At 39.0% G+C, this 18772-nt stretch overlaps 1 protein-coding gene across 1 annotated transcript in view; it reads right to left on the minus strand.

The window, feature by feature from the left end:
- Positions 1 to 2440: 2440 nt before the first annotated feature.
- Positions 2441 to 18772, minus strand: part of heg1 (heart development protein with EGF-like domains 1) — a 28141-nt gene continuing 11809 nt past the window's right edge. Inside the window, exons 2-13 of the mRNA XM_015358622.2 lie at positions 12702 to 14033; positions 11199 to 11303; positions 10392 to 10514; positions 9721 to 9824; positions 8794 to 8852; positions 8165 to 8325; positions 7225 to 7359; positions 6289 to 6331; positions 6142 to 6179; positions 5954 to 6041; positions 4751 to 4928; positions 2441 to 4399 (exon numbers count right to left, since the gene is read on the minus strand). Coding sequence (XP_015214108.2) covers positions 4256 to 4399; positions 4751 to 4928; positions 5954 to 6041; positions 6142 to 6179; positions 6289 to 6331; positions 7225 to 7359; positions 8165 to 8325; positions 8794 to 8852; positions 9721 to 9824; positions 10392 to 10514; positions 11199 to 11303; positions 12702 to 14033 — 2510 coding nt within the window. The 3' untranslated portion in view covers positions 2441 to 4255. The remainder of the gene's footprint in view (positions 4400 to 4750; positions 4929 to 5953; positions 6042 to 6141; positions 6180 to 6288; positions 6332 to 7224; positions 7360 to 8164; positions 8326 to 8793; positions 8853 to 9720; positions 9825 to 10391; positions 10515 to 11198; positions 11304 to 12701; positions 14034 to 18772) is intronic.

Consider the following 18772-nt stretch of genomic DNA (forward strand, 5'->3'; position numbering starts at 1 on the left):
GAGCATTTATGGCCTGCATTTATTTGTTTTTATCCTTGCTCAGGACATTTTTATCCTGTGACAGACTGAGGATAGAGTCACAAATACGTCATGTACTGTAGATAAAAAAGGATTCTTGTTGAGGTAAAACAAGAAATTACAATATATTTCCAGTACTTTTGTTTGAACAGAAAAGTTTTCTAAAAATAAAATCTGGTGTAAATCATTATTTCTTGAACCTAACATTCCAAATAGCAAACCTGACACTAGAAGCTATCATAGTGGTTATCAAAAGTATTCACCCTTTTGCATTTTGCACATTTTATGGTGCTACAATATGGAATCATAATATATTGGGATTTTTTGCCATAGACACAAAACGTTCAATAATGTCAACATGAAACAAAATTCTATAGATCTTCCTAAAGTAATACTAAATACAAAACATACAATAACTGATTGAATAACATTTCCCCTTTCCTATGACAAACCTACTGTAAATAGGCTCTGCTGACACAAATTGTCTTCAGAAGTCAGATAATTAGTTGAATGGAGTCCACCTTGGTGCAATTAAAGTACTTCACATGAATTCAGCATAAATACACCCCTCTCTGGGGGGTCCCACAGTTGATTAGTACAACTCCCAACAAAACTACATCATGAAGACAAAGGAATATTTAAAGAAAAACACCAATGGTTTCCAGACCAGTCCTGGTCACCTCTGTGTCTGCTTGTGTTTGTACTAGTTGAGTTCTAATTCATGACTTTAATTGATCTGCTCACATGTTTAGGCTTTTGTTTAACTTGTATTTGTTCTTAGTCAAGGTTTTCAAAAAGATCCCACTACAAGAGAACTGTTTCTGGCATCTCCAGCACTGAAATCTTTAATTACTCTCCCCCCAGCTTGATGGCCCTCTATCAAAGCAGCCCTTAACAGGCGATCAATGTATGACGAACAGACACTTCGGGATTGACACTGTATCAGACACTCCCACAATAAACTTTTTTTTCTTCTTCTGTAGAGATCAAGTCAACTAAATTTAAAGCAATAGGCTTCAATGAGGGTGGTGCTGAAACTCAGAAATTGGTACAGGGTTGTTACCAGTTACAAATTCCACTTGACTTTTTTAAACAAACAAATTTGGAAACCATTTTTATAATGTGCCAAGGACCAAAAACTGAAATCAATTAGTCTGTAATTAACAGCAGCTTTGCTTCACTTCACGTGGATTCTGCAGAAGCTACAAGACTCAGAAATCCCCTGGGCCCAGAGCTGAAAACTAATGGCAATATGATATCAGAGAACATCACTTTTAATAACCATTCGTTCAGTTCAGGGTCACGGTGGCCCAGAGCTTGCCCAGGAAGGACAGGACACAAGGTGAGATACACCCTGTGTGGGACACCAGTCTACTGTATTGCAGAGCACACACACACAGACACCTGGGCCAGTTTTCCGAAAAGGAAGTTAACCTATCGGTATGTCTTTGGACAGCCAGGGAAAACCAGAGCACTCAGAGTAAACTCACATGAACACAGGACAAAATGCTATGTTAACCACTTCCCCACCCTACTGGCATATACTGTATATATAAAATGTATATTACAAGTTTCAATGCAAATCCTATATCCATCCTATATTCTAACTCTAAAATCTGTCCAAATATTCCAGCCTTTATTGTTCAATTTTCCAGTCTACTTTAAAGACAAAAACGAGCATTTCCTCTTACACCTTAAACATTTGAAGACAGTAGAAAATTGATTTTGACCGTTTCTGCTGTGTGATCCTGCACACGGGCCATTGCAGTTGTGGAAGTGAAACAAGAACTTAGAAGCCGTTCAGGGGAGAAAAAATGAAAGAGCTCTGAAAGAGTTCATCTAGCTATTCTATAAAACTGTATCAAACCAGGCGGAAATTGACTCTCTTTCTAGAGGCGATAAAGAGTTAAAGAACCTTTTCTTGCTTTGCTTACAGTTTGAGCTCATTCTTTCATAGCAATATGTACTGTGAATCTCTGAAGGTTGTAGAAAGTCTACATGACATTAAAAAAATATCTGCCTTTTCATAGAAAAGACACTGCTTTGAAATTCTGTTGGTTCTCAAAACTCATCGATCTTCCTATTCTGTAGAGGATTTGTGTCCAGAGTTGTCCACTCCATTAAATGTTCACAGAGTAGATATGGATCTATTTGAACATAACAGACGGTGCAATTGGATTATGAAATGAATCGGCAATTAATTCAGTGGAGCAGAAACAGTTCTGGGCTGTAGTAACTCCTGAAACTGTACTCCAAATGGTCCATTTGTAGACAAAGCAAATGCTTTTCCTGTCCTTTTGATTTAAGAATAATAGTCCAAATAATGACATCACAGCAACAATAAGCTTCAAGATGGAGGAAGGTATTATGATTTTTAACACAATGCACAAAAGTCTAGAAATTAACTGACAGCCAGCACCACTTTTATTTAACCCTTTGCATTTATTTTATTTTACTATGCATTTCTGACTAGAACGCCAGAATTAATTGGGAGATAACTTATCAAAATAAACAACAGCAAAAAAGTTAGATTTGTCAAATAAAAACATTTGACTAACATAGTATATCTTAAATAAACATTTTCTTTAGTGTGATATGTGATATGGAGAGTAAAAACACCTACACAAATAAGACAGTGGCTTTTCACAAAATGGAAGACAGAGCCTGACCCATGTCTAAGTGAAGGGAGGGACGTAATTTAACTGAAAATGAAAGGAAAGAGATGGAACTATTGTCGGCCAATTATTCAGTCAGGGGACTAATGAAGTAAAAGATCCAAGGCTAGTTTCACACTGTTTCCAAATATCTGCCCTTAGCAAAAGGTTTGTGTGGAGTAATGCAGGTTCTAGCAGGTCACAGCTATTTGATTATCGAAATCAACCGCTGAAGCAAAGAGGAAATCGTCAATCTTTTACGACTCCTGTACTTTCATTACTGCAGATGCCTTTGTGGTCTGATTCAAAATCTCCCTGAACATGTATTGCCCTTTTAACATGATGACTGCCAAAGGTATTTAACGACCTTGTAGCATGCAATCAATATCGATCACAGAAAATTGTTCTTTGGCACAAAGTACTGTAAGATTTAACCCCTTCCAAAATTAACTAGAATAGGGGTGATCAAATCTGTAGAGACACAACCCAGTAGGGTTTATGGATCACTCTATAATAATGAATTTCTAAAATTTGGAATAAAAAGCAGGTAACCGATATGGCACATACAGTATGTTTTCGGAGAATGTTTTTCTAACATTCTCCTTCTTAAACAGCCTTAAATCAATGGTTTAAGGGTGACCAATAGGTGGATTGTGATTTTCCACACAGAACCAGGTTTACCCCTTAGTGAGAATTTCAAACATTGCCACGAGTCCATTTTGTTCAACCTCAATAGGGGGTTGAACAGAACTTCAACAGAAATTTCTCAATGGGGCGATTTATGGCTTATCATAGATCATAGATATTATATTCAAATATGTCTTGGGCTCAAAGTCTAAAAGTCCAGACCCTTTAGAGACCCACCCCTTTACGTGTAATGTAAATCAGATCATTTTTCACAATTAACGGTTTGTAATATCTGAAGAACTGGAGCCTCATACAGTTTTGTTTTGCAGTAACCTTAAAACAGGCCAAGAGTAGTTCGGAGGTGGAAAAGTTCATCGACGTGGGCACTACTAGATCACAGGCCTGAGGCGGAAAAAATTACAAACGTAATGTACAGTATTAGTGGTTCTACAGTGTGGTAAAAAAAGAACGCCTCTGATCATCAGAGAGAAATACATTTTTAAAATATATCTGTTTTACGCTGAAAAGGACATTTATATTAAACGTTGATAATGCACATAAATACCTTCAATGAAAAAAAAAAACAGACAATTTACACTGTAAAATAAATGTGTCCATACAGTATGTGTGACAGAGGCACATGATGAGGAATCCGTGACCGAATTCGAGATAAGTTAGCCACGTTGTAATATTACAAGGGAGACGGCACCATGCTGTCGTTTTGAGGAGGGGTTTCCCTCCGACAGTTAAAAAGCACATAAAGCGATTGCGTGCTTGAATGAACGAAATCAGTCTTTATAGGCGACATCCGCGCTGCCGCTTCCTCGGCTCTTTCTTCGCGGTGTGTCGCCGAGGCGCGGAGCCGACCAGCCCCAGCGGGGCCGTACCCTCCCCCGGGGCGACCGGGCGCCGGCCCGGTCAGGGACCCGTGGCGCCCCCCGCAGGCGTGTGCGCCGTCAGAAATAGTCCCTCCTGCGAGTGTCGTCGCTGATGAACGAGGGGTTATACTGTCCGGGGTAGATGCAGGAGTGGCGAGTGCCGGGCAATCCAGAGTAAGGGTACAGTCCGTTTCTCTCCAGCTCATGGTTTCTTAGAGCGGGCTGCAACGTTTAAAAAACAAACAAACAAACAAACAATGAAACGGAACTCTCTCCACAGGCTGCTGTACACAAGTCCCTATTTTCCCGTGGTACAGTAGATGTTTTTTTTTTTCCGGCTTCTCAGCAGAAACTGCAGTTTAGTGAAGCTCGGCATTATTGTCAAAAGCCTTTCTGAATTAGAGGACAAATGCTTTATAAACCGCTGCACATGCACCAAAAATGTACGCTACTATTTTGTCACTTGACAACCCACAAGATAGGAATTCACTAAGCTCTACATTCTTTTCCCCATTTTCTTTTGTTTTGCAGTGTGATGCAGATGCAACAGCAATATCTAAAAACTGTACGTACAGAATAATATATGTCAGTCATCTGAAGAAGGTTTTTGGTGCTTCCGTTCTCCTGCATTTCTATCGTCTCTCTCCCCCACTCCACGGAGATTCTGTTACTCTTTGGATACTCTGCGTAAGGAGACATTTGAAACTCTCCGCTCTTGAAGATTAGTTTACTGATGTCATTTTTGTCCTTCCTGTGAACAGTAAGAGAATTGATAATGTCCTGTAAGCAATATTTTAAAGCAGGGTTTTGGATTTTAATACTTTTTTTCTTGTTATGTTAATTGCCTTGAATGTGATTTCTTTACAATATTCAAGCAGTGAACTGATTTTGTGTATTAAATGACATGTTAATAAATTCTTTTTAGAATCAAATTAGATAATATTGCAAACATTGAACGCATTAATTATTAGCATTTTCTGAAGAAACAGAATAGTATTTATCTGGTAAAGACATCATGCACTGCAAGTGCCTCAGGTTCTTTTCATATCATCTTCTTGACAGAAAGTTGGCTCATTGTCCTTAAGTCCAATGTTAAGTTTTTAAATACAGAAAGCATGATGCCCCTTTCTTATTTTCAGGTAATGTCAATGTATTTTAGATATACACATTTACACATGTAGAACGTACAGACAAGGAATACTGTACAAAGTCACACTAGTTAAGTCTTGAAATTCTGAAGCATTTTTGTTTTGGAAGAGCTGTTCCAGTACTACAGAAATGTCAGTCAGTAAGAGGAATCAACAGTACTGTAAGGTTTTCCTTGTCTGACATGAGCTACAGAAGCCTCACTGTAAGTCTATTTATGTACCCTTCCATAAACAACCTTATCTAAATCACCCCTTTGCAATGACCTCAACATAACTAGATGATGCAGACCAATGTCCAAAGATCCAAAGATCATTCAGTAACCTTTTATGTGTAAAACCTACATAAAAATAGTTACAGCACGTACATGTAACATAACTGCAGCCTGAAAAAACACAGCGATCAGAAATGTGATCAGAAATGTAGCATTTTTCTCCCTAGGCAACTGATGGAACAATGGATTATAAAGTAAATATAATATTCATATGCACTTTAAATAGTACAGTAATAAGCTGCTGATACAGGCACCCAGATACAAATGTGCCCTGAACTACACACCCACTATGAGCAAAAATCCCTCACGATGAATTCATGTAACTTGTAAGTAAAAGTCAGAGGTGCTACACTCACCTGCAACAGGTAACTATTAGAACAATTAACAGAATTAACAGCAAGCCACCTCCAGCAGGGAACACGACCAGAGCAATAAGTTTGTAAACTGAAAAAAGAGAGAAAATACAATTGCAAAACATGTACTGTAATCTGATAGACTAAACTCTGCACAGTTTATATGGCTAATTATGAAAGAGCTTACTCACAGTTTCCACAATTGAATCCTCCAAATCCAAAAGGACAGCTGCAATATAAGCATATATAATTTAACTCCTACATCATTAATTCTGTAATAAAACATTTAATGTTTAACACATCTTTATTAATTTGCTTTTTCTAATCATTCCTCTTACCTGACACAGGTGCCATTTTCCAGTTTATACCCATCATTACAGGCTAAGAAAGAGAAGGGTGACAATAATGAAGAGACGAGAAGCATTTTGTTTTCTTACTTGAAAAATTCATTTGCATTCTGTTACAGACGGTTTTCATATTTTATTTTTCCAATAGTTTTCAATAAAGCAATGCAAGGACAATTATGGGCAGTGTGTTCTGATGGCGTTAGTTTCCTGGATTATCTTCAAAACCACATACATTTATTGTACCTCTCTTTATTCTTCAAAGTCTTTCAAACTTCACAACTGTGCATTTTTAAGGTCAAGTTGCAGTTTGTTTTTACATGTATTTTCACTTTATTCACATTTCAAACTTATTTATGAATTCAGAAATGTTCCAAGTGTTCATCCTTCAAGTGTCACTTCCACTATATCTCTCACAGCTGATAGTACAGGAGGACAAAGACTATAAGAGGAACCCGATGCCTTGAGAACTGAGAGATGGTGATATTATATACTGTTGGTAATTACACATTAAAGGAATAAAAAACCTTTTCCCTTGTAATCTGTCAGTTAAAATCGTATGCTTTTGTGCGTAGATGCCCTATTAACACTGTAGTTCATATCCTGGATATTTAACAAGATATAGCAACAATATATTCAAAGTTTTAATAAACCATTAAAGACATTTTATTATTGTTTAATAAAAGCTAATAGTTAATAATAGCTTAAATACTTTCCAAAGATTTATCAAAAAACAAAGCATGATATCCGCATTAAAGTTCTCCTTTTTACTGTATTTAGCAACACCTACAGTAGGTGATGTCTTATTACTACTTACAACTATCTAATAGCCTATGTATGAAACCTTAATAAGGTATTGATAACTAGCAGCTGAAACAGTTCATCAGGTAAATGGAGTGCACCTCCTGTAGATTCTGGGGACGGCCATACCTCTGCATGATAGATCTTCAGCGCTGTATTTGAAGTATCCTGGCAGGCACTCACAGACTTCAATCCCACTGCTGTCACCACATGTGGACCTCTCCGTGTCACAGCGGGAATTATTTTTGGCACACAAACTGTCAGCTGCAGAACAGAACCAGGATATGGGTTTGGGTTTCAAACATCCACTATACTGAATTGTACCCGCAATTAATTACCTGTACCTTTTTTTCATGCATAGTGCTAAAAGCCAGCAAATCTAAATTCTAAGAAATGAAACTGATACAGTACCTTGTATGTGGAGTTTTTTTTTTTCTGAGGGGGAGTACTCATGCTGAGGCAGAAATGAGACGGAGCACAATTCCTAACTAACTCATTTGAGTTTCCAAACCACCTGAACAGAGCGGACTTCATACACCATGTTCTCTTTTGTCAGGCTTGGATGATCTATCCCAGTTTCTTTTTCATAATCTGAAAAGACCCTGGGGTGGATGTCCCAAGCCTGACACCTAGTAGAAGATTTAAGCACGGTGAAGTGTTTGATTTTGGTGAATTGAAACACTTAAACTAAGTGAGGTCAGAGTCAATGGGCAACATAGCAAAGTTATTGTTACTGAATTATTGCAAAACTGATGAAAAAAAGAATATACTATGCAGTCATAATGCATTTTGATGTAAATGTTCATACGAATCTTCCGTTTCGTAACTAATTCCTTATTCATACAGTATAACATCATCTACTGATTATAGAACAAGTAAAAGTTTATTCCCGAAGAAGGCTCCACGGCCAAAACGTTGTGTTTTCTTTCTTCTTTTTTTCAGCATGGAATAAACCTTTACTTGTTCCTTTGCAGCCTACGCATGCTGACGCAGCTGCCCACCTGCACTACCTGCTGATTGCACTGTGTAAGCGTTAATGAAGAACTAGGTAAAAACAAGAGAGATCTACCTCTGTAGGACAGGCTGCACCGATGAACAACGCAACACCCTGTTGTAGCTGGAGTGCAGCTCTTCAGGTATTCATTTATATTCCTAAGCACATCCACACTGGTGACATTAGCAGTCACTGAGAATATGTTCACAGCAGAACAACGGATCCCGTCGGCCTCACTTAAAGATAAGACAAATCACATATAGATATTTTTGTTAGAATGCAATGTTAAGAAGTCTTAAACGTGCACAATTGCAACAAATCATTGCAGTTTTAATTCGAACCCATAAACTGTGTAGTGCATGTTCAGGGATACCTATACTATTATTTTTATCATTTTCCCATTTTCCTTGAACATTGCAAACTTGCACCTTTTTAAATGAATAAACCTGGGAGTAAATAATGTCCTGTAATGCTGTCAAAACATAAGTAACATCACTGACAATAAAAGCTATGAAGCTAACAGGCCTGAGACTACAATAAAAACTATAGGTTTCAGTTTCAGTTTGTAGAAGGAAAATCTAAGAAACTAACCACATTTTGATAACCTGTTGGAAAATGCATTAAGCATGTTAACCATTAACACAGCTTCTCTGCTAAGCACAATCAAGTTTAAATAAAATGAAGATTATTCACTAACAACATACCTTGAAACAGTGACTGTTGACTTAGAATAACCCCCTAAGAGTGAAAGTGATGCATTGAGCTGAAAAAAAGGAATAAGTTAAGATTATTAAGATTATATACCCTATTTCTTAAGACAGGTGTTTTTGCATCCAATTTAGTGGCTTCAGCTAGGAAACAGAAGCATAGTACAGTGTCTGTTCTACTGAACCTATAATTCTGAAATCAAACAGGTAATAATTACTGTATAATCTCATTACAATTCACAAATTAAAAGACCTGATTAATTTTCAATTGTACATCGAATGAACAAAACCTGATGCCACGGGGTGTTTCTTTGAGCTCCTCAGTAGCATCCTCCTACCTGCCCCAAACCAGGAGGGCAGAACGTTACAGAGCGTTCCTGCCTACTAATTGGGCATCACCAGGTCCAACAGGAATGGCCAGACTTCAGCCTCTTGGTTGCATTTCCAGTCATGATGACTGGATGGCGGCCATTATCTCTTCTAAACGGAAGCCATTTAAAAATCTAGATGGACTTTCATCAGTCCTAACCTTGAAAATCTTCCTTTTAACCAACAGTAATACGAGGGTTATGGGACATAGAGCAATGCATTGCAGCATTACTAAGAGACTGGGAAATTATTCATAATAAAAAACACACAGTTGAACACATTTGCACCTCACATGCTGCACTCTGCAACTGTACATTATGAGCTAGATTAACCTGTGGTCTAAATTAAATTATATTTTTTTAACAGAAATGGATTTTAATTTTACTATGGAGGCTTTGTGTTCCCTGTTAAAAAAAACTGCTTTTCACCCGGCTCCTTACTTCACATTAACTGCTTTATAAGAGCAGACAGCGTGCACAAAAGGACACCTTACTGTTACAAGGCAGGTTCAACACTAGAAAAATCAAACTGCATCGAAGTCAAAACCAGCCTTACCATTTGGATTATTTCTCGTTGCATTTCATGCTCATCAAAGCGTCTGTCCGTTGTGTTCGCTAGGTGCACATTTTTCACCGTGAAGGTACCCAGAAAAGTCTTTGCTATTGAAAGAGTTGCAGAATTGCAATAAATGAAATAAAGGCTCTCCACCATAGTAATCAGCAATGGAAAGAATACACCTCAAAAGTAGTGGAGATTAGTCATCTTAATGTTAATGTATAAATTAAACTAGTATAAGAAGGCACCATGCACCTCTAACTTTGCTAGAAAAATATTTGAATTAAAAATAGATTTGATAACAAAGGCCTTGAACATGAACATGATGAACTGCAAAGTAATATTTACAGCTGAGCTGTTTAAGCACTGGTGATCTATGATAAGGCCTTATTTCATAAGTATTTTATGACCCTTCACATAATGTACTTTACTTTATTACAAAAGTGAAGCATAGTTTCCCGTTAGGGAATTACTTTTACAGTAATATTTTTCAATAAGTTGGCATCCCTAATTCGTTTTGTGAAGTATTTTCATTTTTATTTCCAAAAGGGTGGATTAAAGGCAGGGCTTTTGCTCAGGTGCATTTAATATATCTCATCCAGAGAAGACTTATTATCATTATCAAAGCTCTGTACATTCAGTCTAGCAGTCTAGCAGGTGCTCTGTCTTACCGCGATTACATGTCCTTCCTTTTTCCAAGCTGTAGCCCAGGGGACACTCACAGGTGAAGGAGCCTTTAGTGTTGACACACGTGGAGCCAGAGGGACAGGGGCTGGACACACACTCATCCACATCTGAGCAGGACATAAGTGGAAGAGGGGATTAAACGGCCTAGTAATACACTTAGATTGCAGATCAGTGTAAAGTCTGCACCAATCCCGTCTATAAATTGCACAGGCACAGTGTTCACCAGACATTGCAGGACTGTAATCATTCCAAATGCTTTCTGTTGCTAAAATCTTTCATTGAGGTACATTTGAAACTCACATTTGAGATCTAATTTCCTAATTTGTTTGGATTCTATTATTTCTTATTATTTCTAACTTAAAGCTTCAGTTAGTTTGGTGGCCATTCAAGTTGGCCTTTTAGGACACCAGCTTTCAGTTTACTTTCCAAATACCTTTTCACCATGTCTGTAACTGCTATCCTGGAGCTACAGGTAAAGTACATTTCTCAAATTAAAAATATCCATCTGTAGGAAGATTTAAGGTACTTATTTTTTTCTCCTTCATCTAAGGAGAAAAAAAATATTGTTTCAGCTTCTCCTCTCCCCATATTCTCTTACAATATATTCGCTTACAAGCGAAAAGCAGATCAAAGCAATGCATCATAGAAAAAAGAGCATACAGCAACCTCATTAAAATATATGTCTTAGATTTCTCACATCATTGTTTGAGACTTTTCACAGAAAGGGCTAAATCTGAATTAAACACACAAAAAGTTAGAATGGGCAGATGTGCTGAACAGGAAGACTTCACCTTCGGTGCAGTTATCCCCTCTCCAGGACGACGGACAAATACAGTGAGATTTTCCAGGACTACATTTCCCACCATTTGCACAAGGATTTGGCTGGCATTTGTTCACTGTTGAAAATAAAAGAGACAACAGTAGAAAAAATACCCATCTATTCTGTTGTGATAAGCAATAAGTCAAGTGTTAAAGGTTGCGGTAGTATTGAAATCTATTGAAACCCATCTGGAACTGTCTCAGGGCTGAATACTCAAGCACTGTGGAATGATGGGAGCCCATGAGGAAGTGAGAGAAATCCCAGCTCATAGATGTAGGCCTGTTTGTGATCTGCTTGTTATGCTAAGCTACAGTACATCCTGAAGCTGGCCTCTTGAACAGTCCAATCAGAATACAACTGGGACTAATAAGTGGCAAATCAAGGCACATCTGAGCCTCAGTGCAGCTTCTGAGCTCCTCTGACTGAATTCCAGGACAGTGACGTTCAAACAAATATTGAACACAGCAATTCGCAGCCTTCTTATCTCATTCAGCAAAACCTTCTAAAGTTATCTGACATGGCTGAGGTTCCAGCTGTTGTGTCCGTATGGTTTATTCATAACACATGCAATTGCCAAGCGGAGACCACAAAAGTCATTGTAAAACACCTTGTGTGATGAGCCAAATTCTTTGTAGTTTACATATGCAGTATCTTATATCTGCCATACCAATAAAAGGGATTATCTACAGATACTACCAGGCTTGACATTTCTACAACAACATTTCTTGTGTTTATCCTGTACAGACCAACACAAAAAAGGAAGGCAGATATTTTAATACATCATAATAGCTGTTTAACCTTTGTGCACTTACTCAGACACCAGAAGAGGAAAATTTAATTACATTTCATGCTAGTAATGGTAGAGAGAAATCTGTTTTTTTCTTCAATTACACCTTGTCTTGAACACAATTAATTTATATTTTGCCATAGTCTTAAATATTCCTGAATCACTGTAAAATGTTAATAACTGAAACATTTTTAAAAATGATAGGAGGCTACTTAACACTGATATCTTATTAATTTAAGAACCTATTTAAGTTTCTTACACCCAGCAAATTGCATTTTAAGTATGAGTACAGAATATGCTTGCATGTAAAAATAACTCTAACCAAATAAACTAAGCTTGAAAAAGCACCATTTTGAAAAAAGTCTTAGATTGACATATCATTTACACCTTCTACACAATGCAAGAAAGCAATAACAAAGGCAAAAGGAATGCCAGTTTAATATTTGACTATTTTATTGATCATCTAAATTCCTGAAGTGAACTTTTATGGTGGCACAACACTAGATGGAGCTGTTATATTACTAACTGGGACATTCAGCTTTAGATAAGGAAAAAACCTCTGACAATTAAGGAAATTTCTCCCATTAGGATTTAGTTGGTATTGATATTCAGGTTAATATATTAGAACTCATGTGACAGTCAGGTGAGGCCCCCCCTGAAGAAACATGCCAAGCTAGATGACTTTACCTGGTGGAAGTGTTGTAGTCGCTGGAGCTGTTGTACTTGTAAGCTGGGTGATTGTGGTTGCTTTCTCAGTGAGTTTCTCAGTTGCAGATGTGGATGTAACAGTACTGCTCACCATAGTACTCCTGTAAAAACCTGTCGTTTGTTCAGTTTTTCCTGGTGTTTTGCCCGGTGTAGCAGTACTTGTTTCTAATACCAAGGTTGACACATTTGTAGGACGAACGCTAGTCCTCAAAGAGACCTGAGTGTGCGTTCCTTCAGTTCCTGCTGGTGAGAGATGCTGAGAGGTGGAGTCTGTGCTCAGGGGCTGGGAAGTTGTGGCCCAGGAGGTACTGTGTTCCGTCTGAATCGTCCGAGTCTCCTCTGTTGTGCCTGGCGCATAGAAACGGGTTGTTACCGGGGGCGAAGTCGTGATCACCTGGGTGTCTTGTTCAGTCAAAGGTGTCCTTTCGGTGATGCTCTTCTGTGTTGTAGGAGGGTTCTCTACAGTAGTTTTCTCCACCTTTTCCATTTTCGAAGTGAACAACTCTGTAACAGAGCCGTTGGTGACTAAGGATTCAGACGAACCAATTTCAGTGGAGGGGTCTTTCGCTGTGGTCTCCGATTCTGTTCGTGATGGTGGGCCTGTGGTTATGCTTGCATGTGTAACATCCTCTGGTGGGAGCGACTGGTTTCCATCTGTATTGTTATCTGTCCTGGGGAGCGGAGGCCCAGTTGAAGTGTCAGTGTCAGTAAGACTATGGGTAATGGACGTCACTGAGCCACCCCCATCTGCCCATGAGCTGTTTGTAAATGGCACGCTGTAATTGGAAGACAACGATGGTGGCACGGATGAAGAGGAAGAGGAAGAAGAGAACCCAGTTTTGGAGGAGGAGGGAGAACTCTGAGACATGACAGCAGAGCTGCTCGTTTCTGGATCTTCCGTGATACTCCAGGAAGAATTGAGAGGTGGAGTAGCATTGGGGGTACTGTCTGATGTTGTGGGTAAAGACGGATGAGTTACATTAGGAGGGCCGGTGCTGGGGTTTTCACCGCTGGAGACATGGGTGGTGAGGTGTCTTGATCCCTTGGTGCTCTGCCTGTGCTCAGGCCCAGTGGACGTCAGCTCAGATGTTGTCAGGTCCCCCTCGGTGCTGTTCCAAGGTTCGCTTCTCCCCGTGTTCATTTGGGAATGATCTGAGAATTGTGTTCCCTCAGCGTAAGGAGAGGTGCTATTTGTGGATAAAGACAACAAAGTCCTGGAAGAGATGTAAGTGCTGTCTGTCTGAGAAGGGGACTTCCATTCCTCCAGATGCGTTCCTGTGTGGACATCAGTTTGAGGACTGTGTTCAGTGGCTGAAAAAAAGGAACAGGAAAAATGTGAGGAAACTGGATCTTAACAGTAACCTCCTTAAAATGGACTGGGCGATAATGCAAATTATTCTTGGTGTGGTCTGGACCACAGACAACATTCATTACATGTCTTAAACTCTGGTGAGAAGTACTGATTACAGGATTTGTGCTTCTACACGTAACACACTGTTCACATGCTGAGGGCTGTCCGAAAGAGCCCAGGCAGGACAGAGGGCAAGCTCTTCGTTCAATAATGAGAGCCCCCAATGTATGTACCGGCATGCTCTCAGACATCAGATTAAGAAAAAAGGAAACAAAAAGATGGAGAGGGAGTCAAATACAGTCTTTCATTATGAAATTCACTCCTTATTTCCAAGGTAATAATTATTGGCATGTGATACACTGCTTTCGTTGCCAAAGGATCCCAGACTGCTTTGCAAATATAAGGAGCCCAACGTCACCCAGCCCTGAAGTCCAGCTTTCACCTGGGTGAGGCTGCAGATCCACTGCACTGCAGCTCATGAGCGGAGCAAGAAATTGCAACACTAACTGAATTAAGGGGGAATCAGGCCTGGACACTAAGGATAGCAGCTCTATTAGGAAGAGTGCTATAGGGTTTGCAGTGATCTAGTAGGCCGGACCTGGCTGTAACATGTCATCCAGAGGACAGCGCCTCCTACAGCAGTGGATTGGAAGTTCTGATACAGAGGAGCAATGGTCACCTACTGGTCCAACAACACCACTTGCAACAGCAACCTGGCTGTGTTTTCAGGTCTGCCTCCCAGGCACGTGATTGTGAAGGAATGAGACAAAAGTACAGTGGGGCAGGACTGATATGAACTCGGTAGAGTACTGGTGGGCACCAGTTTAAAGATTCTGCTCGATGCACAGAACAGGGAAGAAAATGTAGACTAGAAAGCTGTGGCTGGAATGGCTTCATAAATTAATTAGGAAGACATAAGCAGGAAGAAAACACATTATAAAATAAATTAAAAATAGAAAAGGGTCCAGTTAAGAAAACAAAAAAGCTCATAAAAACATATTAGAAGGACCAAGAGCAAGATAGTTAAAAAGATTATTCCAGTCGGGAATAAAATATAATTTCAATGGACTTTTCATGGACTGAAGCCATTTGATAAAGTTTCACATAAAATAGTAGTTTTCATGATCCTATGCCAACTAAAATCCAAACAAGGTTGGGGCAAATGTCCTCCTGTTTGCAGACGTTCTTGTGTTCTTCTTAGTTCTCATGAATTGACTCAAGGAAGTTACGTTGCCTGATTATGTAAGAAACAAGTGATGCTTATGTTCAGCTTGTGGAAATTCACACATACAATTAATGCTTTACATTCTTAATAAAAATAATGATATTTTAAAGAGGGGTATAAAAAGACTAAACTTCAGTGAAAACTACTGTGAAAATAGTACTTCCAAGTTTTACATTCTTTCTACTTGTGTGGTGTCCTGCAAGCCTGCTGAATCACCACTAGAGGGCGTTTGATCCTATTCGAATTCCTTATCGCTTATCACCAGCTTCTGTGCTTCGGAATGTTTTGAGTAGTTGCTGCGGATGTAATGATTATGGGTGGAGAACAATTGGCAGCCAAGCCCGTCTAAGCTAACAAAAGCTTGAGCCCTAAAAATGGAGGCTACTGGGTGCAGTGGGATTTCAAGTTTCCTTCCTAAAGCTGACCCTGCAGGAGCTGGTCTTAAAACATCCTCGCTGCATGATTTTAATAGAATTCTATATCATTTCAAACATGGATTCACTTCATATAAACCTCCACTAAAGTCAGGATTCTGAATCAGTGTTGTTCATCTTGTTTCGAAGCAGAAGTGACCATTTCTAACACTCGAGAACTTGATAAGGTGTTGCTGAGATTCCAACTCGGTACAACTCGGATTCCAACTCAGAGCTCATCACAGGATGAAATAAGATGCCAGATTTGTAGGTAAAAAATACTTTGCAATTCTCAGTTATTTCCCATCTTCAGATAAAGAATCACTGAGGCAACACGTGAATATTATCATCACTTCATCTTTCAATCATCAATTACTATCATCAATTTCCCTTCGGGATCAATAAAGTCTTATCTATCTATTAATATGTGAATATAAATAGGTTTCATTTTCTAACACAAAACAAGGGAAGGGATAATGATGTGCCTCAATACAAGTCAGCAACGATAAACTAAAGGGACTAGCTTGATAATGTACTGGAGTCAGTGATGCAAAATGTGGTCTTAAATTAGCATTTTACTGTTTGTTTTTCCACCCCAGAAAACTCCGTAAAGGAAAATTTTACACAATAGGTTTGTGTGGGTGCAGTTTCAGTTGAGTGGCCTCCAACACCCATCCTGTCAAAGACAGATTTCCCATTGAAATGCATTTAAACAGGGCAGCACCTTGCCTGGACCTCAGAGCCACCTCTTCAGGAAACAAGACCCAACAAACAATATTGTGTCGAATTTTGCAAATTGTCCCACGTTCTTATAGAAATCCATTAGTCCTATTCTCAGTACACTCCAGTCTCATTATGGGGAAGAATAAGAAAACAAATGATCACATATTATCTTATAGTATCTATAGAACAAGGGTATTTTATTGTAATCTGAATATGTTGATATACATCGCAGAAGAACACAATGACTACGTAGGAAAAATACGGATTGCACATTCTGAGAGAATCTGATAAGGAAAGAATGACATCAAGTCTCGTTGTTAGTCAGATGAAAAGAGCAAAGGGCTTCTGTATATATCGATGCCGAAGCATCATGTAAACTAGATACAGCAGGTCACTTTGCTTAATATGGCTCCAGTCCCCACCTAACGCACTGGAGCCTTCAGGGCTGTGCTGAGAGGAAGCGCACTGGCAGGGCTCCATCAGAACAAAGCTGCCGGGGTCTGAGAGACAATGAAGCCAGGAGCTCCAGAAAAACATCCTGGCTGTAAAACACGGCAGTGCCTGGACTGCGTGGGATGGGACAGGGTTCAGCCACAGAGCAGAGGCCTTCAATCAATCCAAGAAAAAACCCCAACTGCCATTCCTCCCCTCTGCGAGCCAGCATATTTACCAACACTTCACATCGCAATCAACTGCGGAACGAAACATTTTATTAGCAAAAATGCGGTCGGCCACAAACTTGAACCAAAGGATTACATGTTAGATTTTTCCATGTAACTAGCGCTTAATCCCATATTCACGTTAGATTTAAATTCCCTTGAGCTTGTTTACTATTTTCTTTCAAAGGGCAGCCTTTGAAAAGTTTACTTTCGGACACACACTATGAACAGACCGCAGGATTGATTTTTTTCTTCCAGCTTCAAGGGCTGAGGCTTACTTCTTGCAAAGAAAAAAATGGACACTCTGTTTAATTAATGTTCACAATAAACCAGTGGTATCGGGAAAGAAATATATCATTGGACACATTAGGGGTGTTTTGAAACTAAGACGTAATTTAAGGAGTGTCCATGCTTTCTATGGATATGAAACCCGTATCGTAAACTGTTAAAATTCAAATAATAAAATCGGCATCTCCGTTTTCTGTGTAATTTATTCTTCTCACCATTTGGCAGAAAATGTTTGATGTGGAGTTACAGTTTACACAGAAACTGTATTCCTTGGCACTGCTGTTATTGTTGCTGATAATGTTTTTGTCCTGAAAATCCTGAGGTCTTAATAAATCAGTCATGAAGGATTATCTCCAACACGCCTTCAAAATGGCACGAATGCTGTTTTTTAAATTCTGTACGTTGTGATGGTAGCCTGCTTCGTCATTTTGATCTTTAACAAAAGAGAATGAACCAAGTGGCTAAAATGACACCTTACCAAAAGGTCAATGGTGTCCAAAAAATTGCACTTGTATCTGTTAAAGAGAATTTAAGTACAATTCCTTTCAGTTTACCATGATAAACAGCTTTACGTTACCCTGCACATTGTCTTCAAGGTGCCTTGTTATAACTGTTCTGACAGAAAATACAAAATATAAACATAAACCCAATCCCTTCATCCATTCTTTCAATTTATTGAAAAGCATGACATTCATTAAATTATGATATATGATTATACTACCTGCCACTCTGGTAAAGAAATGCTGTATGAATGCCACTCAAACAGCACAGAGAGCCTGAAAACAGCACGACAGAATGAATTAGCACCATGACCGCACATCACCCGATCCAGGGTGCCCTTGTGGTGGAAAACAAGACCCACGCAACCAGAATGTAATCATCTACCTCGCGATTTGTGATTTGATTTTGTTCTTGAGTCACATTAGATTTGTCCTTTCAGTAATTCCAGAATATAGTTCAGCTTTAGTTGATTTTTTTAGAAAGTTACAGTCTCAGAATCTGTCATCTAAACTTTTTAGGGAAAACAGTGCAAGGTCATTAGGTTTACAGTTTTGGTTAAATTACAGCAAAATGACATTTGTACAGATAAGACAGTGAGGTAAACCTCTCTAGATTCAGCACAATGCCTGTGCACCAGTGTTACCAATATATTTTGGATGACAGACATACTGATTGCAATGGATATATGCTGTAGTTCTAGGGCTTTATGACAGACTACACAGGATCTCCATCCATTATTCATCACTCATGTCCAGCTCACCATTTCCATCACCAGCTAAATGAACTGAAAGTAATTTAAAATCACTTGCATTTGTTTCTCTTTAACATCGAAATCTGAAGGGTGTGTTGGAATGAAGAAAACAGAAGTACGTCATTTCAGGGACACTTGT

The sequence above is a fragment of the Lepisosteus oculatus genome, chromosome 12, assembly GCF_040954835.1.
Source record: "Lepisosteus oculatus isolate fLepOcu1 chromosome 12, fLepOcu1.hap2, whole genome shotgun sequence".
Taxonomy (NCBI): domain Eukaryota; kingdom Metazoa; phylum Chordata; class Actinopteri; order Semionotiformes; family Lepisosteidae; genus Lepisosteus; species Lepisosteus oculatus.